The sequence below is a fragment of the Hyla sarda genome, chromosome 10, assembly GCF_029499605.1.
Source record: "Hyla sarda isolate aHylSar1 chromosome 10, aHylSar1.hap1, whole genome shotgun sequence".
In the NCBI taxonomy this organism is placed as follows: domain Eukaryota; kingdom Metazoa; phylum Chordata; class Amphibia; order Anura; family Hylidae; genus Hyla; species Hyla sarda.
In genome coordinates, this window is record NC_079198.1 from 15,457,732 (window position 1) to 15,480,896 (window position 23,165).

The window sequence follows — 23,165 nt, forward strand, 5'->3', positions numbered from 1 at the left end:
GTGCCAGACTCACACCCGCTAAACATGATATTCCGTGGGTGAGTGTCTTGGGTAGGGATGGGCATGGGGAACATGTGGAGACAATTCATCCTTAATTATTAGTTCAGTGGACTCCAAACTGTGGACCTCCAGATGTTGCAAAAACTACAGCTCCCTGCATGTCCGGACAACTAGGGGTTGTAGTCTTGCAAAAATTGGAGGTCCACAGTTACTAATGTAATGTATGTACACAGCAGAATAGTGAGTGCAGCTCTGGAGCATAATACAGGATATAACTCAGGATCAGTACAGGATAAGTAATGTAATGTATGTACACAGTGACCTCACCAGCAGAATAGTGAGTGCAGCTCTGGAGTATAATACAGGATATAACTCAGGATCAGTACAGGATAAGTAATGTAATGTATGTACACAGTGACCTCACCAGCAGAATAGTGAGTACAGCTCTGGAGTATAATACAGGATATAACTCAGGATCAGTACAGGATAAGTAATGTAATGTATGTACACAGTGATCTCACCAGCAGAATATTGAGTAGAGCTCTGGAGTATAATACAGGATATAACTCAGGATCAGTACAGGATAAGTAATGTAATATATGTACACAGTGACCTCACCAGCAGAATAGTGAGTACAGCTCTGGAGTATAATACACGATATAACTCAGGATCAGTACAGGATAAGTAATGTAATGTATGTACACAGTGACCCCACCAGCAGAATAGTGAGTGCAGGATATAACTCAGGAGAGTATTCTATATTATGTAATCTTTGAGTCAATTTGCAATGTAGATAACATTTGTATGTAAATTAATACTAAAAAACATAGGCATACTCTTTTTAGGGGGATGCTGGATTTGAGAAATGGTTCTTGTATAACTAAATTCACTAAGATGTGGAACAAATCAAACTTTACAGTTTATACATCACCCTTTATTATCCCACTGCGGACATTGAGTGCTATGTATGTGGTGCAAACACATGGTCACTAGAGGGCAGCACTGACCTGTTTGGCAGCCCGGTTCTTGTTAGCTGTGCACTTTGTACACAGCATCCTTTATACATGTACTCATTTATTCTGCTGTGTCAGTCGGAAAATGTAAATCAGGATTACTGTGGTTACCAATGCTGAGCCCTGATGTTCTTTTTCTCTTTCCAGCCCAAACATCTCTACGGACGAGGAGAAAAGGTAATGCCAAGCTCGTGATCGCCACCTATCTGCCAAATGACTAACGTCATGTGTACCATGTCCGGTTCACACTGTTAAAGGGGTATTCCAGGCAAAACCTTTTTTTATATATATCAACTGGCTCCGGAAAGTTAAACAGATTTGTAAATTACTTCTATTAAAAAATCTTAATCCTTCCAATAGTTATTAGCTTCTGAAGTTTTCTGTCTAACTGCTCAATGATGATGTCACGTCCCGGGAGCTGTGCATGATGGGAGAATATCCCTATAGGAACTGCACAGCTCCCGGGACGTGAGTCATCAGAGAGCAGTTAGACAGAAAACAGCAACTCAACTTCAGAAGCTAATAACTATTGGAAGGATTAAGATTTTTTAATAGAAGTAATTTACAAATCTGTTTAACTTTCCGGAGCCAGTTGATATATAAAAAAAAGTTTTGGCCTGGAATACCCCTTTAATGTTGATTCTCTATAGCAGTGTTTTTTTAAACAGTGTGTCTCCAGCTGTTGCCAAACTACAACTCGCAGCATGCCCGGACAGCCTTAGGCTGTCCGGGCATGCTGGAAGGTGTAGTTTTGCAACAGCTGGAAGCACACTCTTTGGAAAACACTGCTCTAGAGAAAAATAATTTTTTTTTTTTCTTCGTAAGAAGTTAATAGAGATTTGGAACAGAAACAGTGCCAGTCTTGACCATGCGCTGCGTCTGGTATTGCAGCTGATCCCTATTCACTGAAACAGTTATTCCTAACTTACGTAGTAATTAGCATATGCCATCACTGTATGATAAGTGGTGGTCTGACCTCCAGGACCCCCACTAATTATAAGAATGAAGAGGCACTCGTTTAGCTCTGCGTCTCCTTCTGGGTTGTTCAGTTGCTCTGTGTTAGCAACTCTCTGCTCTGGCTTTTAAAGGGTGTCCTAAGCAGGAGACACCCTTCATTTATTTATTTAATTTAATTATTTTATTTCTTTTTATTTATTTAATTTAAGTTATTTTATTTTAATTTATTTATTTTAATATTTCTTTTTATTTATGTATTTATTAAATTTTGATGTTTATTTATTTTAATTTATTATTTATTTTATTTATTTATTTTAAATTTTTTAATTATTATTTATTTTATTTATTTCTTTTAAATTTTTAAATTTTTATTTATTTTATTTATTTTTATTGTTTTATTTTAATTTATTTTTATTGATTTATAGTTATTTATTTTAAATTATTTTATTTATTTATGTATTTTTATTTGTTATTTTATTTTAATGTATTTATTATTTATTTATTTAATTACATTTTTTTTTCAAACTTTCAAGGAAATAAAAACAAAATCAAACATAAAAAAAAAAAATGAAACCAAACCCACCACTGGGTTGCTCCGCGATCTCCTGTATGGGGCCCCACCTCTCTCTGGGAATGGGGTGTGTTGACCCCCGCACAAAGTGGCGGCCGACACGCCCCCTCCATAAATGTCTATGGGAGAGCCGAAGATAGACGAACGGCTCTCCCATAGAGATATATGGAGGGGGCATCTCGGCCGCCACTTCATGCAGGGGTTGACACGCCCCCTTCCCGGAGAGAACCATAACCCCGTACAGGAGATCGCGGGGGGTTCCAGACCCCCCCCCCCCCCCCCCCCCCCGTGATCTAAAACTTGAGGGGTTTGGGAATATTTCAATATTTTTTTTTTTAAAGCCGAGGAACGTGCTCTCGATTCACCCAAAGTGCAAGAAAAAGTGCAAACGTGTTACACTAAAAAAAACGTGCACAAAGGATGCGGTCTATCGCAAGCCCTTCTCCGATAGGAGAGAGGCCCCCCAACAAACCTTACCCTTTGCCTCCGGACCAAAAGGTACCTGCGAGGTTCCAGGTTCGATGTCCCTTTTCGCCGAAGCTACTAGGGGACCACAAATGCTCCAGGCATCCCCCTTAGCGTTAGCCAAGGTATCTGCCCGCAGAGCCGATAACGGTAGGTACCCTGCCAAAGCAGGAGTACCCGGGGTGTTTGCAGGGAGGTGCGGAACCTAATGGCCACACACACCTCCCCTAGACCGCCAGGAGGGACACCCAGAAGGGTTACCACATCCTGACAAATCCTGTGAACACACAACACGCAAAAAGTGACACAGTGACAAAAAGAAATAAATAAGTGAATATGTGCAGATATACTGCCCGGACATCCGGCCGGATCTATAAACATTTCTCTGATCCTAGCCAGAAGGCCGGGAATCAAGAGGTGAGTGCCACAAGGTGAAGAGATTATGGTGCCCGTGCTTCAACTCAGTGAGTCCATCCTCCCGGTGAGTTTCGGTGAGTTCGGGTCACCAGTCCCCGAGGCACAAAAGTACCACGGCTCTAGACCCTCTCAGCCTCATGGCGAGACCCGGAGGGAGCAGGTCACATCGGGGCAGCCGTCGAACTGATTCCTCAGAACCAGCCCCGGAAAGCCCCGGTACACCTGCATCCTCCATGCAGCACCCATCCCCACCAGCCCCACACCGGCGTAGTGTACCACCGGCATGAAAACTGATAAGAACAGATACTACACTTGATCTTAGCCAAAAGGCCAAGAAGCGTTACTTATACTTATTGTCTTTTGCAGTTCTGCCATCGTCCATGCCATAGCTGCATACATGAAGCACATCGGGGTGAAGACCAAGGCGGCGGATAGCAAAAAGAAAAGTGGCTTTTTCAGGAAAATGGTGAGAGATAAGCATTTATTCATTTATTTACATTTTATTAATTCATCCTTCTGTTTAAATTATTTTAGCAGAATGATCAATCTGCCCGATACAAAAACAACCAATTACTGCTCAGCTTTCATTGTACCAGAGCTGCTTGAGATGGGAAAGGCGAGCCGTGATTGGTTGTTATAGGAAAGTCAGACGGTTTGTGTCGGATTTAGGATAATTTGGAGTAAAAGTGATTTTTGCAGAATTTTTTTTTTTTTTTTTTGCGTTTTTAATGTAATTTTTCTTTTTTTCAAGTGACATAAGTTTTTTAATTTTTTTGTAAACCCATAGGAGGGTTAATAAATAAATTAAAAAAACTAAGATTAAAAAAAAATATAAATATATATATATATATATATATATATATATATATATATATATATATATATATATAATTTTACATTTTTTTTTTTTTTTGCGGGAAATGGTGTACTTATTTTACTATATATTGTCTTGAGTAGCAATATATATATATATATATATATATATATATATATATATATCTATTTGTGAAATGGAATGGCGATATTTTCTGAATTCCCAAAAAGAGTGAATAGCCTGGGCTTTAATTTTCTTAAAGGGGTATAAGGAGGATAAGGTGTCTGATCGCGGGGGGCCCGCTGCTGGGACCCCCCACGATCTCCCTGTAGCACCTGCATTCTATACGGATGCTGAATCTCCAGTTTCGGAAACCTACAGGGGCCGTCACGCCCCCTCCCGTAGACATGAATGGAGGGGGCGTGGCGGGACGTCATGTCCCCAGTCCCGGGAAACCCGGAGGCTTCCGAAACTAGAGACGCAGCTCCCGCATAGAATGTGTTAAATTAATTAAGGCAATACCCCTTTAATTGTGACATGTTTCTGCAATATTTCCCTCAATGTCTTCTCTTTCTCCAGGTTTCTGCAAAGAAGCCAGATGAGCCCATGAAACCTAAGAAACCTTTCAGTATCTGGAACCGTAATGAGACTCCGCACAGTGAGTAGTACATGAAATTATGTTAAGTCAACGGTTCAGATACTTTCTATCTATCTATCTATCTATCTATCTATATATATACGGTATATATAATCTTGTATGATACAACTGGGTGTGTTATGTTAGTGCCAGCAATAATACACATGTACATTAATAGGAATAACAGGGTCTAAGCGAGATGGAATGGTCCTTAAAGTGTACCGGTCATATCACAGAAAAAAAATAATGCCTTTATATATTACTCACTAGGTCGTGTAGATTCTTTACATGTTTTTTTTTTTTAATGTGTCTAGCTTCTGTATTTGGCTCACAAATACCTTTGTTCTGCTGCTCACTCATTCTGACATCCACCGCTCAGAAATGGGTGTGTCCCAGGCAAGCACTGAGCTCGCCCTCACTCACCATGCATTCACTTCCTTCCTGAGTCTGCTGTGATGGGTCTCTTCATCCAATTACTGCAGGCTGCTCTGTAACCCCCTCCTCTCTGTTTTCAGACGAGTCTGATATACAGGACAGGAGTGAGCACAGAGGAGTACTAATCCCTCCCTCACTTACTAGACTTTGTCCTAGCCTGTGTTTTAGCTGGGACAAACATGATGCTGCAGCCGGACAGAATTATGTACTGGATGGTATGGGGAGCCCTAATGGTCTTTTTTTTTTTTTTTTTTTTTTTTTATAAGCCATGATTTCTATGAGAAGGAGATAACATTTTCTTATGAATTATATTAGAAAGGTTAAATGGGCACTATCATTAAAACTATTTTTTGCTATTGCACTCCTTATGGTAAATAAAAAAATCTTTCTAATGTACTTTGTTTAAAAAAATGAAATTTTCAATGTTTTGTGTTTAAAAAAGCTGCCACTAGGTGTCTCCCTACTTGTCCAGAGCACATTTCCCTCCATCTCTTGCACAGGCTTTGGACTCCTGCTGGCCTGGCAAAAGTCCAAAATCAGGAAATACAGTCTGGAGTGCTGAGGGGGGGGGGGGGGTGTGTGTGCAGCCTTATCCAATCATAGCTCATCTCACACACTGAACTGCTCTGGGCTGTGTGTAGCAGAGTGAGGGAGGAAGTTCTCCCCTGTATGGCTTCAGATGATGTCATGCCTGCTGGGGAACGCCCCTTCACAGTCTGTGAATCTGACTGAGACTGAGCAGAAAATACAGAGAAATATCAAGGTAGAAAACTAAAAAATAATAAAAAATAAAGGCCGGGGGTGGTTTATCATGATGGGGGCAGTGAACTGGAAAGATTATAAAATGTAACAAGATCATGACCGGTACTCTTTAATATTTTTCTAAGATGTACAGCATATAAAGGTGTTTTAATTCTGACAGTGTTTACTTAATAAACTAATAGGGGTGTGCACTGTACTGACAAGTATATTACAAGGCCTGTTTTTTTCCCACCTTAAGAGTTAAAGGGGTACTCCGCCCCTAGTCATCTTATCACCTATCCAAATTATAGGGGATGAGATGTCTGATCGCGGGGGTCCTGCCGCTGGGCATCCCCTGCGATCTTCCCGCAGCACCCGGCCTTTGTTTAGAACTGCGGCTGCTGCACCGGAGGCTCGTGGCATCACAGCCAGGCCCCCTCAATGCAAGTCTTGCATTGAGAGGGAGGGCTTGACGTCACGAGGGGGGCGTGTCGACCGTGACATCAGCGCCACATCTCTAGTCATCAGGCACGGGGCGACGTTTGCTCCGGGCCCCTGATGACTGCGGTACCACGGCAGAGATCCTTTGAATAGGGGATATGATGTCTAGGGGCGGAGTACCCCTTTAATGTAATTATTTACATCCTGTATTATACTTCAGAGCTGCGCTCACTATTTTTGAAACAACTAACAAGCGTGTGAGCAGAGTTCTATAAAACAGGTCAGTTAGCAAGCTCTGGTGGGGGAACCCCTTTTTTTAAATAAACATTTCAAAATGAGGCACCACGAAACGGGGGTCATACAAAATGACCTTGAAATTGTCCCTGTCTAGGCTTTTGGCATATTGCAGGGACAAGTGAAAGATTTAGGGTCAGAGTAAAGGACGATATTTCCTATTTATGGGACTATATTGTTCAGTGGGGTTAAAGGGGTACTCCACTGCCCAGCATTCGGAACATTTAGTTCCGAACGCTGGCTTCGTGCTGGGGGGAGGGATCGTAACATCATGGCCACGCCACTTGTAACATCACACCACGCCCCCTCAGTGCAAGTCTATGGGAGGGGGCGTGACGCCCCCTCCCATAGACTTGCATTGAGGGAGCGTTGCATGACATCACGAGGGGCACAGCCGTGACCTCACGACCCCTGCAGCACGAAGCCAGCGTTCGGAACTAAATGTTCCAAACACTGGGCTGTGGAGTACCCCTTTAAGTTTTGCATCTTCCTATGAGATTTTCTCCCTCCGTTTGTTCCCTTTCACATGCAGCTCATATCTGTGGTGCCCTATTTCTTTTCACTGATACGTTATTCTATTTTGTACTTTTATGTATTTATGTTTCTGTATAGCCGTCTGTGTCTTTCCTGTCTCCCTATAGTCCGGACTCCCCTTACTTACACTTCTGTCTTCTTCTATAAGCTCCTATGGCTGCTTTGCATGCTTGTTTATATTTCTTAAAGGGGTACTCCGGTGGAAAACTTTTTTATTTATTTATTTATTAATCAACTGGTGCCAGTCACGCCCCTTCCCATAGACTTGAATGGAGGGGGCGTGGCATGACATCACTAGGTGCGTTGTCGTCACACCCCTGTCTCGGGGGGGGAGGGCTCAGAGGCAGCGCCCCGCACAGAATGACGGCACTGCACCGTGCCCCCCAACGGCGGGACCCCTGCGATCATACATCTTATCCTCTATCCTTTGGTTTAAAGCTGGAATACCCCTTTAAAGGAATTATCCAGGAAAAAAAACTTTTATATATATATATATATATATATATATATATATATATATATAAATCAACTGGCTCCAGAAAGTTAAACAGATTTGTAAATTACCTCTATTAAAAAAAAATCTTAATCCTTTCAGTACTTATGAGCTGCTGAAGTTGAGTTGTTCTTTTCTGTCTAAGTGCTCTCTGATAACACGTGTCTCAGGAACTGTCCAGAGTAGAAGCAAATCCCCATAGCAAACCTCTTCTACTCTGTGCAGTTCCCGAGAAAAGCAGAGATGTCAGCAGAGAGCACAGTTGTCACACAGAAAAGAACAACTCAACTTCAGCAGCTGATAATTATTGGAAGGATTAAGATTTTTTAATAGAAGTAATTTACAAATCTGTTTAACTTTCTGGAGCCATTTGATATATATATATATATATATATCTAAGTTTTTTTTTCCTGGAATACCCCTTTAAGTGATCTCCATGAACTGGGTCACAACCTTAGCGGTGCACAGTCGACGACACCAATGCATTGCTCTGAATCCCGTATGGGTTGTGGGTGGTGTGCTCCGGTCCCATCTTCATGGCTTCTTTTGTTTTTCTCCCCTCTCTCTGCTCCTCCCTGTGTTTTTCACAGATGTTGACACCAGAACCACAAAGGTTGAGGCTGAAGGTATCTTCAGAATTTAGACCCACCATTCTCTCTTCTCTTCCCCAATCCCAAACAACTCACCGAGTCCCTAGCTCTAATCAACCAACCGCATGATGGAATGTACCAAACCTTCACCACGCGGGAGGGGTGGGGTCTGATATGCAGCATGGGGGCCACTTCTGACTAATGCACTTAACCTGTTTATGATAGGATAACTTATGATTGCAGCCCCAGGGGGCCTATTTACAGGTTAAAGGGTCACTCTCATTAAAACAAATTTTTGCTATTGCACTCTTTATGGTAAATGAAAAATATTTCTAATATACTTTGTTTAAAAAAAATGAAGTTTTCTATGTTTTATTTGTGCTTAAAAAAGCTCAAGAGCACATTTCCCCCATCTCATACACTGACTTTGGACCAAAGTCCGAACACAGGAAGTGCAGCCTGGAGTGCTGAGAGGGGGTGTGTCCAACCAACAGCCTATGGCAGTTATGTGTGAGAGGAGCTATGATTGGATGAGGCTGGACCCCCCCCCCCCCCTCGGCACTCCAGGCTCCACTTCCTGTGTTTGGACTTTGGTCCAAAGTCTGTGTATGAGTTGGGGGAAAATGTGCTCTTGAGCTTTTTTGAAGGGGTACTCCGCCCCTAGACATCTTATCCCCTATCCAAAGGATAGGGGATAAGATGTCAGATCGCCGGGGTCCCGCTGTTGGGGACCCCGGGGATCGCTGCTGCAGCACCCCGCTATCATTACTGCACAGAGCGAGATCGCTCTGCACGTAATGACGGGCAATACAGGGGCCGGAGCATCGTTACGTCACGGCTCCGCCCCTCGTGACCTCACGGCCCGCCCCGTCAATGCAAGTCTATGGGAGGGAGCATGGCGGTCGTCACGCCCCCTGCCATAGACTTGCATTAAGGGGACGGGCCGTGATGTCATGAGGGGCGGAGCCATGACGTCATGCTGCTCCGGCCCCTGTATCGCCCGTCATTACTCACAGAGCGAACTCGCTCTGTGCAGTAATGATAGCGGGGTGCCGCAGCGGCGATCCCCGGGGTCCCCAGCAGCGAGACCACGGCGATCTAACATCTTATCCCCTATCCTTTGGATAGGGTATAAGATGCCAGGGGCGGAGTACCCCTTTAAGCACAAATAAAACATAGAAAACGTATTTTTTTTAAACAAAGTATATTAGAAATATTTTTCATTTACCATAAGGAGTGCAATAGCAAAAAATTTTTTAATGAGAGTGCCCCTTTAAAGCCTCAGTCCCACAAACTACTATTGTCTGAATTGTCCCTGAAGGATTCTAACTCAACCCAAGATGGAGTCCCGTGGTTGGAACAAGTGACATAAATAAACTAAAATAACTGGAATATCACATCTTAAAGGGGTACTCCTTTGGAATGTTTTTATTTTTTAAATCAACTGGTGCCAGAAAGCTAAACAGATTTGGAAATTACTTCTATAAAAAAAAATCTTAATCCTTCCAATAATTATCAGCTGCTGAAGTTGGGTTGTTCTTTTCTGTCTGGGTCTGGCAACAGTGCTCTCTGCTGACATTTCTGCTTGTCTCAGGAACTGCACAGAGTAGAAGAGGTTTGCTATGGGGATTTGCTTCTACTCTGGACAGTTCCCGAGACAGGTGTCATCGGAGAGCACTTAGACAGAAAAGAACAACTCAACTTCAGCAGCTCATAAGTACTGAAAGGATTAAGATTTTTTTTAATAGACGTAATTTACAAATATGTTTAACTTTCTGGAGTCAGTACTTATCAGCTGCTATTTGCTCCACAGGAAGTTTTTTTTTTTTCTTTTTTGGATTTCCTTTCTGTCTGACCACAGTGCTCTCTACTGACACCTCTGTCCATTTTAGGAACTGTCCAGAGCAGGAGCAAATCCCAATAGCAAACCTCTCCTGCTCTGGAAAGTTCCTTACATGGACAGATGTGTCAGCAGAGAGCACTGTGGTCAGACAGAAAGGAAATTCAAAAAGAAAAGAGCTTCCTATGGAGCTTACAGCAGCTGATAAGTACTGGAAGGATTAAGATTTTTTAATAGAAGTCATTTACAATTCTGTTTAACTTTTTGGCACCAGTTGATATAAATAAAAAAATTAAAAATAGTTTTTCACCAGAGTTCCCCTTTAAGCCTCAGTTATGTGGCAGGTTTAGCCTTGCAAAGTTTATCCCAGCCATATTTGGCCCTATAGACCCATGAAGGGTTATACAAAGTGTTGACTACAAATCTTTCAAGGCATGACCCTCTAGAGCAGTGGTCTTCAACCTGCGGACCTCCAGATGTTGCAAAACTACAACTCCCAGCATGCTCGAACAGCCGTTGGCTGTCCGGGCATGCTGGGAGTTGTAGTTACTAGAGATCGACCGATTTCGGGGGGCGGGGCATTATCGGCTTATCGGCAAGGTAATTGCCATACTGATAATCGGTCGATCCCTAGTAGTTACGCAACATCTGGAGGTCCGCAGGTTGAAGACCACTGCTTTAGAGTTTCTAAAGAAGTCCTTGTAATGTGAGCATGACCACAAAAGTCATGAAATCTTAACCTTGCCCTTGATGAAGCTAAGGAACTATCATTGGCAAGACCACCCACCTTTGGCAAGGGCATAGTGTAGGGCACAACAATGCTACCCTGCTCAAGCCATACTGTCAGTATGAGGAGTCCGTGCCTCATGGACGATCTTCCTCCACATGAAGCAATTTCTATCTAGCGTTTACTGCTTTACAACTAGATCATAAATACTGTTTGATGGGACTGTTGCTTTGGAGAGTAAAAAAAAAAAAATACCCTCACACCTGGAGCGGGCAGAGAGTTCCCCTTTATTATTTCACCTACTAACAAAAAAAAATAATATATATATATATATATATTTTTTTATTTTTTTTTTATTTACATTTTATATATATATATATATATATAATGATACATTGTATTACTGTTCTTAGTTTAATCAGAGTCATTAGGTGAAGTTTGGATTTTTTTCTTTACTGAGTATTTGTGATGCGGGAAATTGGAGTAAGGTGTTTGTTTGATGTTCCTCGTTCTGCTTCCTCAGTCGACAAACCAGCCGTTCCGGAGAGAAAGATCAGTCATGGGCAGAGGACCTATGACCGGAGTGACAGCAGCAACATAGTAAAGCCTAAGATGTCTATAGACAGTCCTGACCCGGGAGTATCGGTGACCATACATCCACCACCCAGTGACCCCAGTGACAGCGACACAGGTCAGTAACATAGGAATGGTGCAACCAGTTACCTATTCGCATTGGTCTTATTGGTGTTGGTGACTTGCACTCAAGTTCTGCCTGAAGACGTTAAAGGGGTATTCCGGCTTTATAGATCTCATCCCCTATCCAAGGGATAGGGGATAAAATGTATGATTGCAGGGTTCCCTCCGCTGGGGACCCCCACGATCTCGGTGTAGCCGGGCGCAGCCTCCGAGACAGGGACATGACATCACGACCACGCCCCCTAGTGACGTCACGCCACCTCCATTCATGTCTATGGGAGGGGGCGTGACTGCCGTCACGCCCCCTCCCATAGACAAGAATGGAGGGGCTGTGACGTCACATCCCCATCTCAGAGGCAGCGCCCCGCACAGAATGACGGGGGCTGCACCGTGCCCCCCAGCGGCGGGACCCCTGCGATCATACATCTTATCCCCTATAAAAAGAACAGGGGATAAGATGTCTGATCGCAGGGGTCCCACAGCTGGGGACACCCAAAATCTCTCCTGCAGCACCCACTTGTCATCAGATGCACGGAGCGAAGATCGCTCAGTGCCTGTTGACTCATGATACAGGGGCCGCAGTATTGTGCCGTCACTTCCCCTCCCATAGGCTTGCATTGAGGGGGCGGGGTGTGACGTCACAAGGGGCGGAGCCGTAACATCACGATACCCCGGCCCCTGTATCGCCCGTCGTCAGCCACGGAGCGATCTTCACTCTGTGCAGCCCATGGACTGGGGTGCTGCAGGAGAGATCCCCAGCGGCGGGACCCCCCGCGATCAAACATCTTATCCCCTATCCATTGGATAGGGGATAAGATGTCTAAGGGTGGAGTACCCATTTAATGAACATAGTCCTCATGCTTTTACATATACAATATATTCTCTTTTTTCCAGTGTCTGATGGGACGTCCTCTTTTGATATTACAGACGTGTCCAAGGGTTCTCCAACAACAGAATTCTGCCCGACAGATCAACAAGAAGACAGTGCAGAGAACGACAGGTAAGTCATCGCAGGTAGCCCATTACATAAAGAGGTGATCCCAGCGACCCAGTGTCTCCCAGTTCCTGCAGCCTCGCTACGCAATTCCTGCCTCCTGATGGGTTCTCCATTGGAACCTTTCCCCTGCTTGCAATGATGAGCCAGATCGATGGATCGAATATTTCTCCTACTTTGCCGTTTGCTTTTGAATCACACTTCTTCTTGTCTGTCTGCTTTGATGGAAAACTGCCCCAAGACTTGGGGTGGAGTTTACTCTTCCCTAATAATGTGGAGGGCTTCTGGATCACCCCCGGCTTATACAACACCAAATCCTCCATCCATCAACGAAAGGACCACAATAGAGAGTGGGTCCGGCACTGCACTGTCTATAGTTACGTTAACCGAAGAGGCAGAGGCATATACGGAGGAACATTCACGGGGGTGCTATCCTGCTAGGCAAAGTCTTACAGTAATGGCAGATCATGGAGAGAAATGAAGAATGCACTCACCTGAAGAGATAGCTTTCTAGAAGAACTTCATTCTAAAAAGCAGTAAGGGGGTAGGATCTGGGAGCACCTCGCGGCAACAGACTGTTTCCTGCGCCCCAGCGCAGGAAACAGTCTGTTGCCGTGAGGTGCTCCCTGATCCTACTCGCTGTACGCTTACTGCTTTTTAGAATAAAGTTCTTCTAATGTAGCAAACTATCTATTCGGGTGAGTGCATTCTTCATTTCTCTCCAGGATCTGCCATCAACAAAAGGAGATGAAGCAGGAGCGTCTCCTTCTGCAAATTCTTTGCAAAGCCATAGATACTTCTCTTACTTCTAGAAAGCAGTAAACGTACAGCGGGTAGGATCAGGGAGCACCTCGCGGCAACAGACTGTTTCCTGCGCTTGAGCGCAGGAAACAGTCTGTTGCCGCGAGGTGCTCCCTGATCCTACCCTCCGCTGTATGCTTACTGCTTTTTAGAATAAAGTTCTTCTAATGTAGCAAGCTATCTATTCGGGTGAGTGCATTCTTATTTTTCTCCACGATCTGCCATCAACTAAAGGAGTTGCAGCGGGAGCGTCTCTTTCTGCAAATTCTTGGCAAAGCCATAGATACTTCTCTTACTTTGCTGCACCGCATCCAGCGGTTGTGAATACTGGCCAATCCATAGTTCTCCAGCCGCTAGATGTTGTATGTATCCCTGTCCGGACAATACAGCCCAGCACCTGTCCTGTTTGCTCTGCTATTCATGTCTTCCCATTTTCCATCTTCTCCCGTTGTATCTACGTATGCCTTGACCTTGTCTTGGTCGAAATTCTTGTCATACCTATCCGACAAAGGTTTTTTTTTTTAATACATCTGTTGTGTCTGCGTCTTGGAAACCAAATGTGGCGTGCTTTAGGTCTTGTGTTGTCCTGGTCTTGCTCCGATGACTTGTCCTAACCCGGCCCTTGATGTGTACAGCAGTCAGATGGCATGCGCGGCGCACATGTTTGCTTTGCGATACAGTCTAGGCTTTGACAGATGGATCTGCTATGTTCTGTGTTACCCTGCTGAGTAACACAATGGCCCTGTTCTTGGATGTGTTGCCCCCTGTCTGCTGAGCTTTCAGTTCAAATACCAGGGCATTTGTATGGAATGATTTAACCCTTGCCTGCTCTGTTCACAGACGGAAGAAAAGGTCAGTGCATGTTTGTCATCTGATATCCCGGGAGATTTGCTAGAGGCTTTTTATAAAGCCTGGCTAAGTATTAAACACTCTGCCCAGTTCCCTCCCCGCTTCCTTGTTTTGTTGACCTGCAAACCCCATCCCCCTTTACTTCTGCCCCACTGACTGATTTGCCCGGACCTGCAGGTCAGTAGAATTGATCCTGCCTTATTTAGGTAGACTAGGAAGATTGGTGAAGTCATGAGAGTCCTAACCTATCTGTTCACTAGTAACTTACTCGAGAAAAGGGAAACCTGTGTTGACTTTCATGCTGCCAGAACTATGAGTATTCAGGGTGTTGCCAGTGGCTTCTTCTCACTCCACCAACCTTGATTGATACAAACAGGTAGCACTCTCCGCTCTCACCAATGACCTCTTGGTCCCGCCCCGGTTTCACCAAAGTAATCCAAGAAAGAAGCAATGTCCGGCGCTGGAAATGCCCATTAAAAAAAATTGCTTTTATTGCTTGACAGGAGTCACAGTACAGGTAGGAACGTCTGTCGCGTTTTGCACTCACATGTGCTTAATCGTAGACTCACGATTAAGCACCTGTGAGTGCGAAACGCGTCAGACATTCCTACCTGTACCATGACTCCTGTCAAGCAATAAAAGCAAGTTTTTAAGTGCATTTCCAGCGCCGGACATTCCTTCTTTCTTGATCCTTGATTGATAGATCTCTCCAGGTTTAAGATTAGGGAGAGACCTGTCAATCAAGGCCCGTGCAGAAAAAGCCACCAGGGACCACCACAATGAAACCTGGGTCGGGCAGCATGAAGGTAAAAAACAGGTTCCCTTTAAGAGCTCTAGTTTAGTTAGGATAAAGGGTACAAATTTAGTAATTGATTTAAAGAGAATCTATGCTATGACATCCTATGGACAACAGTGGTCCTGTGTGTGTGTGGGGTGGGAGGGGGAGAAGATTATTTTTTTTTTAATACTGCGTCACTTATTTTAGAGATGCCCCCTCCAATGCTAAACTAGTTAGCTCAGTCGCCTGCCCAATTGAAATGCCAATGACCCAAAAAACAAGTTGTGATCAGAAGACTTGATTTAAAGTGTAACACTTTACGCTTCAACTTTTCTAAGTTTAAAAGAATAGTCTAGTGAAAAATAACTTATCCCCTATCCAAGGATAGGGGGTAAGTTATAGATTGCAGGGGGTCCGAGCGCTGGGACCCCCCGCGATCTACTGCGCGGGGCCCCGTCAGTTTGCCGCAGCCTGCACACCCCCTCCATGTATCTCTATGGGGTACATGGAGGGGTGTGTCGGCCGGCACTTCTTGCGAGGGTCCACGCGCCCCCTTCCAGCCGACTGCCGGGACCCCGTGCGGGAGATCGCGGGGAGTCCCAGCGCTCGGATCCCTCACGATCTATAACTTATCCTTGGATAGGGGATAAGTTATTTTTAACTGACGACTCCTTTAACTCTTGGCTAACCTTTACATCGGGCGTGGAGAAAAGCATTTTACGCAGGGCGGTACATCTCTAACTAATAGTACTCGTGAATGGACCTCTTTGGGCATCAGATGGTTGCCTTGGCAACCTGACATCCCAGTGTGGACTGGATCTCTCCACGCTTGAGCTGAAGAATCAGCAGGAGTTGGACTTAAAAGGGATATTCCACCCCTAGACATCTTATCCCCTATCCAAAGGATAGGGGATAAGATGTCTGATCGTGGAGGTGCCACTGTTGGGGAACCCAGCGATCTCCCTGCTCCACTCGGCATTCGGTTAGAGCGTCAAGTGCAGCTCCGGAGGCTCGTGATGTCACGGTCGTGCCCCGCTTTTGACGTCACGACCACACCCCCTCAATGCAAGTCTATGGGAGGGGGCGTGACAACGTCACGCCCCCTCCCATAGACTTGCATTGAGGGGGCATGGTCGTGACGTCACAAGCCTCCACCCCCTTAGTCATCCGGAACAGAGCGAAGTTCACTCTGTTCACCAGATGTCTGTGGTGCCGCAGCCATAGGGGATAAGATAGGATAGGGGATAAGATCTCTAGGGGCGGAGTACCCCTTTAAGCACATTACTGAAGGATCTGCAGGGTAACCACCAAAAAGTGCCTACAGGTTGTCGTCACACTACATCTAACGTGTGTGAACATGGATGAGGCTTTGACTTATAACCTTTAATTCTCCAGCCTATAAAAGCAGAGGAGCTAAGTGTCCCCAATAATTTTGGAGAATTGCACTTTGGTTCCCACCAGAAAATCCACTACTATAGGTCCTGACATGATAGTAGGGCCCAGCTGTCAATGGTACCACTTGACCCAATTTTATTGCTTTATATCATATTTAGGGTTCTTGGAGGTGGGCATGAGAGAGTCATATAGTGTGCGTCACCCATGAGTGTTCAGATTGATGGTTTATGAATAGTCAATGGATTTTTACGGGTCCTTCCAAACCTTTGCTTCTGAATTTCACCCATACACCCCTTACCCTATTACTGGTCCACGCTATGTCCCCTCGTACGTTGTGTACATTTTATTGCATTTCCATTATGATACCCTCACAACCCATATCTTTGTCTCACTTCCCCCTGCCACAGATTGCTTGATCTCCTCCCCAGTCCTATCCTTTGTCCTTTCCGTTTCTTTACCCTTTTTATGTCCATAGTTCATCTCCTGTATCTCCTGACCAAATCTGTCTGCTCCTCCATTGCATGGCTACCCTTACCACGCCCCATCTCCTCTTCGTTGCCCGGTGACGTTCCGGATACCATCCTACCAATTCTTTGGCTTCAACTGGACAGGCATTCTAGTAAGCTGGGGCGCTCAGAGAGCTTACGAGTTTACGAGCGCAAGCGTTCCCAGCGAGGTTCAGCCAAAGGCAAGCAGACGCGCTCTCGCAGCGATGTGGATCTGGAGGCTGCCGCCCGAGCCAACGACCTGCAGGTCTCGTCAAGCAAGTCAAAATCAGGCAGTGCCACGTACGTTGGGAGGATCCCGTAGAATTATTTTATTCTTGTTAATGTTCTGTTTTCGATATAACATTGTGATTATTGGTAGTCTGGAATGTGCTTGCCTATAACTTAGATTAAAGGGGTACTCCACTGGAAAAAAATGTTTTTTTTTTTTTTAATTAACTGGTGCCAGAAAGTTAAAGGAGTACTCTGGTGCAGAGTATTCCTGCTTCGCCCTGCCCGGGCTGCAAAATTAATGAAAATAAACCATCTCTCACCTTCCTGGGTTCCCGTGGAGCGTCACTACAGCTGATCGGTCCTCCGGTCCATCCTCTTCATACTTCCTTTTGTAACGAAGCGTCACATAGCGCTCAGCCTATCGCCGGCCGAGGCAGAACATCGCGGCGGCCGGCGATAGGCTGAGCATCATGTGACGCTTCGTTACACCCAGAAGTATGAAGAGGATGGACCGGAGGACCGATCAGCTGTAGTGGCGCTCCGCGGGAACCCAGGGAGGTGAGTGATGGTTTATTTTCATTTTTTTTGCAGCCCGGACAGGACGGAGCAGGAATACTCTGCACTAGAGTACTCCTTTAAACAGATTTGTAAATTACTTCTATTTAAAAAATCTTAACCCTTCCAGTACTTATCAGCTGCTATATGCTCCACAGGAAGTTCTTTTCGTTTTGAATTTCCTTTCTGTCTGACCACAGTGCTCTCTGCTGACACCTCTGTGTCCATTTTAGGAACTGTCCAGAGTAGGAACAAATCCCCATAGGAAACCTATCCTGCTCTGGTCAGTTCCTAAAATGGACAGAGGTGTCAGCAGAGAGCACTGTGGTCAGACAGAAAGGAAATTCAAAAAGAAAAGAACTTCCTGTGGAGCATACAGCAGCCCATAAGTACTGGAAGGATTAAGATTTTTTAAATAGAAATAATTTACAAATCTGTTTAACTTTCTGGCACCAGTTGATTTAAAAAAAATTCCAGGGGAATACCCCTTTAAATAAATGTAAAGGGGTTGTACAGTGAAAACTAACTTATCCTCTATCCACAGGATAGGGGATGAGTAACTGATCGCCACTGCGATCCTGCGGTATCCTGCACTGCACTCCAGTTCTCCTCATTCATGGAGCGGAGGTCATTCATCTCTATGGAAGAGCCAGAGATACCCAAGCGCTGTATTCGTGTATCTCCGGCTTTCCCATAGAGATGATTGGAGGACGCTTGCCAAACCCCACATCGTGCACAGAGAGAGCCGGAGCGCAGTGCAGGAGATCTGCTGCTTATCCCCTATCTTAAGGATAGGGGATAAGTTAGTTTATGCTGCACAACCCCTTTAAAGGGGTACTTCGGTGGAAAACTTTTTTTTTTTTAAATCAACTGGTGCCAGAAAGTTAAACAGATTTGTAAATTACTTCTATAATAAAATCTTAATCCTTCCAGTACTTATCAGCTGCTGAATACTACAGAGGAAATTCTTTTCATTTTGGAACACAGAGCTCTCTGCTGACATCATGACCACAGTGCTCTCTGCTGACATCTCTGTCCATTTTAGGAACTGTCCAGAGCAGGAGAAAATCCCCTTAGCAAACTTATGCTGCTCTGGACAGTTCCTAAAATGGACAGAGATGTCAGCAGAGAGCACTGTGCTCGTGATGTCAGCAGAGAGCACTATGTTTCAAAAAGAAAATAATTTTCCTCTGTAGTATTCAGCAGCTAATAACTACTGGAAGGATTAAGATTTTTTAATAGAAGTAATTTACAAATCTGTTTAACCTTCTGGCACCAGTCAGTTGATTTAAAAAAAAAAAAAACGTTTTCCACCGGAGTACCCCTTTAAATTACTCTAATTCAAAAGTTACATGACAAATCTTTACATGATACCAAGCTGCCATCCGACCGTGCCTCTTCCATTCCCATCTCCAGATGCCAATGAGCCAGAGGACCTTCCGTGCATTTGTTTCTGTTGATGATTTGTCACATGGTTATATTAAATGTCGTCTTCTTTTATGTGAAGTTCTAGTGTATTTCTCATAGTAGCCAGTGGACAACCTACATGGTTGCAATTTGCCTTGGAGATCCTTCGGGTTCTACAGAGATTCAGGGGCAAGGGGGGGTGTCCTGTAAGCAGAGCAACTATTCTATTATCCACTACTGGGGAGACCATATTAATTGTCCCCCAACTTCCAAGTAGGGTTGCCACCTTTAAAAAAAAATAATAATATTGTGCCCCCATCTGTAGTATTTAACAGCACCATTTTTGTTTTGATGTGGCTTTTTGATCTCTTTATATTTTATGAAATTTGGGAGTTGCAGTTAGTTACTAACTACAACTCCCAGCATGCCCTGATACAGCCTGTGAGTCAGCAGCTGCCCCAAACGAAAACTACAACTCCCAGCATGTTGGACTATATAGTAGTATATAGTATATGACAGTGTTTCCCAACCAGGGGTGCCTCCAGCTGTTGCAAAACTACAACTTCCAGCCTTTTGGACTATATAGTAGTATATAGTATAGGTCAGTGTTTCCCAACCAGGGGTGCCTCCAGCTGTTGCAAAACTACAACTCCCAGCCTGTTGGACTATATAGTAGTATATAGTATAGGTCAGTGTTTCCCAAACAGGGGTGCCTCCAGCTGTTGAAAAATTACAACTTCCACCCTTTTGGACTATATAGTAATATATAGTATAGGTCAGTGTTTCCCAACCAGAGGTGCCTCCAGCTGTTGCAAAACTACAACTCCCAGCATGTTGGACTATATAGTAGTATATAGTATAGGTCAGTGTTTCCCAACCAGGGGTGCCTCCAGCTGTTGCAAAACTACAACTCCCAGCATATTGGACTATATAGTAGTATATAGTATAGGTCAGTGTTTCCCAACCATGGGTGCCTCCAGCTGTTGCTAAACTAGGTCAGTGTTTCCTAACCAGAGGTGCCTCCAGCTGTTGCAAAACTACAACTCCCAGCCTGTTGGACTATATAGTAGTATATTTTATAGGTCAGTGTTTCCCAACCAGGGGTGCCTCCAGCTGTTGCAAAACTACAACACCCAGCATGCTGGACTATACAGTAGTATATAGTATAGGTCAGTGTTTCCCAACCAGGGGTGCCTCCAGCTGTTGCAAAACTACAACTCCCAGCATGCTGGACTATACAGTAGTATATAGTATAGGTCAGTGTTTCCCAACCAGGGGTGCCTCCAGCTGTTGCAAAACTACAACTCCCAGCATGCCCGGACAGCCAACGGCTGTCCGGGCATGCTGGGCGTTGTAGTTTTGCAACAGCTGGAGGCGCTCTTGTTGGGAAACACTGGTATAGTATATGGTACAACATTCCGGGAGTTGGAGGATTGGTTGGATAAATACCGGCCATTGCATTCCCGGTATTTTTTATTTAAAAATACCGGCAGGGTGGCCAAAATACCGGCGGTGCCTGGTGGCAACCCTACTTCCAAGTATGGAAACACCTGAAGGGCTTGAAGAATTGCTCAAAGTTTTGGTCTAAGTTTGCAAAAGAAATTGGAGGTTACAGGTTGACTTTATAAAAAGTGATTCCCTTATATATTCAAAAAGCTATAAGCAGCCAAAAAATAAGGTCAGACTATAGTTTGTAGTAAACTAGTGGACGGTAGTTTTGTAGAGGACCTACAAACCAGACCGTATGGAGGTTCTGGGGGTTTCCTATATCTTTTGTAATTTTTGGCTTTTTTTATCTTTACAGTCCTGAGCCTGGAGGGAGCGGAGAGGGTCAGCAGTCCTTTCTGCTTCCCCAGTCTGAGGAGACTGAGCCGCGCGTTTTGGAGGCCGAGAATGACCCCCCAAACTGGAGGGATCTCGTCCCCCCTGAAACACTCCTCAGGCTGAAGAAAAGCGAAATCAAGCGGCAAGAGGTCATCAATGGTAGGTAGTATTTTCAGAATCCATGTATAGTAACGTGTATATATATATATCAACTGGCTCCAGAAAGTTAAACAGATTTGTAAATGACTTCTATTAAAAAATCTTAATCCTTTCAGTACTTATGAGCTTCTGAAGTTAAGGTTGTTCTTTTCTGTCTAAGTGCTCTCTGATGACACGTGTCTCGGGAACCGCCCAGTTTAGAAGCAAATCCCCATAGCAAACCTCTTCTAAACTGGGCGTTTCCCGAGACACGTGTCATCAGAGAGCACTTAGACAAAAAAGAACCTTAACTTCAGAAGCTCATAAGTACTGAAAGGATTAAGATTTTTTAATAGAAGTAATTTACAAATCTGTTTAACTTTCTTGAGCCAGTTGATCTATATAAAAAAAGTTTTTGCCTGGAATACCCCTTTAACTATGTAAGGGTTGGCCAGCTGATGCTCTCCTGGGCCGCCATAGTCTATTGTGTTATTTAGGATTTTTTTTCATAATCTTTTTATGTAAAAACAGGAACACCACTTCATTTTCTTTTACTACTTAAATTTTTAAATTTTTCTACTACTTCAAAGGGTTACTCCGGTGGAAAACTTTTTTTATTTTATTTTTTATTTTTATCAACTGGTGCCAGAAAGTTAAACATATTTGTAAATTACTTCTATTAAAAAAATCTTAATCCTTCCAGTACTTTTTAGCTGCTGAATACTACAGAGGAAATTCTTTTCTTTTTGGAAGACAGAGCTCTCTGCTGACATCATATCATGACCACAGTGCTCTCTGCTGACATCTCTGTCCATTTTAAGAACTGTCCAGAGTAGGAGAAAATCCCCATAGCAAACATATGCTGCTCTGGACAGTTCCTATAATGGACAGAGATGTCAGCAGAGAGCACTGTGGTCATGATGTCAGCAGAGAGCACTGTGTTCCAAAAAAAAAAAAATTTCCTCTGTAGTATTCAGCAGCTAATAAGTACTGGAAGGATTAAGATTTTTTTTATAGAAGTAATTTACAAATCTGTTTAACTTTCTGGCACCAGTTGATTTAAAAAGAAAGTTTTCCACCGGAGCACCCCTTTAAGGTAGATCTTTAGTGTGAAATCCTGGAAAACCACTTTATAGGGGCAGCCTCACGAAGACCACCCTTGTCTATATGTCCTGTTAGGGCAGTATTTACCAACCAGTGTGCCTCCGGCTGCTGCAAAACTACAACTCCCAGTATGCCTGGACAGCCGCTGGCTGTCCAGGCATGCTGGGAGTTGTAGTTTTGCAGCAGCTGGAGGCACCCTGTTTGGGAAACACTGTGTTAGGGCACATGTATTTTACAGAGGAGTTTTCCACACTCAGGTTTCCTTTCCTATGAGCCAGATTGGAGAGCTGTTCCATGGGAGTTTCTCTTGTTTTGGTGGATCATAGATGTTCTTGTAAGCCATTCATCTGAATGGCCGCAGTGTAATACCTCACTACCCCTCCAGTGGGCACTGCAGCAGAATTGCCCATTCTTCACCCAGGTCCAATGAGACAACTCCTTTCAATAGAGCAAATTGAAATATATATAAATAAAAAAAATAAAAAAATAATATATATATATATATATATATATATATATATATATATATATATATACGTCCAAGGGGGAAGACAGCACTAGTCCCTGCTCTTATGCCCGTGACCATCCGGATAACCAGTCCAGATACAGAACATCCAAGTGGTATAGGTCACAGCAAAAAGTATGCAGACTCCCAATTTCAAAAAGGCTGTGGTCTTTATTTAGGTCATCAGCAGTGCAACGTTTCAGCTATAGTGTAGCCTTTGTCAAGCATTGCTTGACAAAGGCTACACTATAGCCGAAACGTTGCACTGCTGATGACCTAAATAAAGACCACAGCCTTTTTGAAATTGGGTGTCTGCATACTTTTTGCTGTGACCTATACCACTTGTGTGTGTATATATATATATATATATATATATATATATATATATATATATATACAGTGGTCCCTCAACATACGATGGTAATCTGTTC

The 23,165-nt window shown here is 44.0% G+C and overlaps 1 protein-coding gene and 1 pseudogene across 10 annotated transcripts in view; one reads left to right on the plus strand and one right to left on the minus strand.

Moving 5' to 3' along the window:
• ARHGEF1 (Rho guanine nucleotide exchange factor 1) overlaps positions 1 to 23,165 on the plus strand; it is a 185,704-nt gene that overhangs the window by 141,632 nt on the left and 20,907 nt on the right. For 6 of the 10 annotated variants that reach the window (XM_056543768.1, XM_056543767.1, XM_056543766.1 and 3 more), the window contains 9 exons: positions 1,161 to 1,190; positions 3,790 to 3,889; positions 4,817 to 4,895; positions 8,403 to 8,438; positions 11,493 to 11,660; positions 12,560 to 12,665; positions 14,301 to 14,312; positions 17,094 to 17,270; positions 20,968 to 21,146. In XM_056543768.1, coding sequence (XP_056399743.1) covers positions 1,161 to 1,190; positions 3,790 to 3,889; positions 4,817 to 4,895; positions 8,403 to 8,438; positions 11,493 to 11,660; positions 12,560 to 12,665; positions 14,301 to 14,312; positions 17,094 to 17,270; positions 20,968 to 21,146 — 887 coding nt within the window. The remainder of the gene's footprint in view (positions 1 to 1,160; positions 1,191 to 3,789; positions 3,890 to 4,816; positions 4,896 to 8,402; positions 8,439 to 11,492; positions 11,661 to 12,559; positions 12,666 to 14,300; positions 14,313 to 17,093; positions 17,271 to 20,967; positions 21,147 to 23,165) is intronic. The other 4 variants (XM_056543772.1, XM_056543774.1, XM_056543770.1 and 1 more) reach the window with 3 other exon arrangements.
• On the minus strand, positions 3,657 to 3,765 carry LOC130294763 (U2 spliceosomal RNA; annotated as a pseudogene).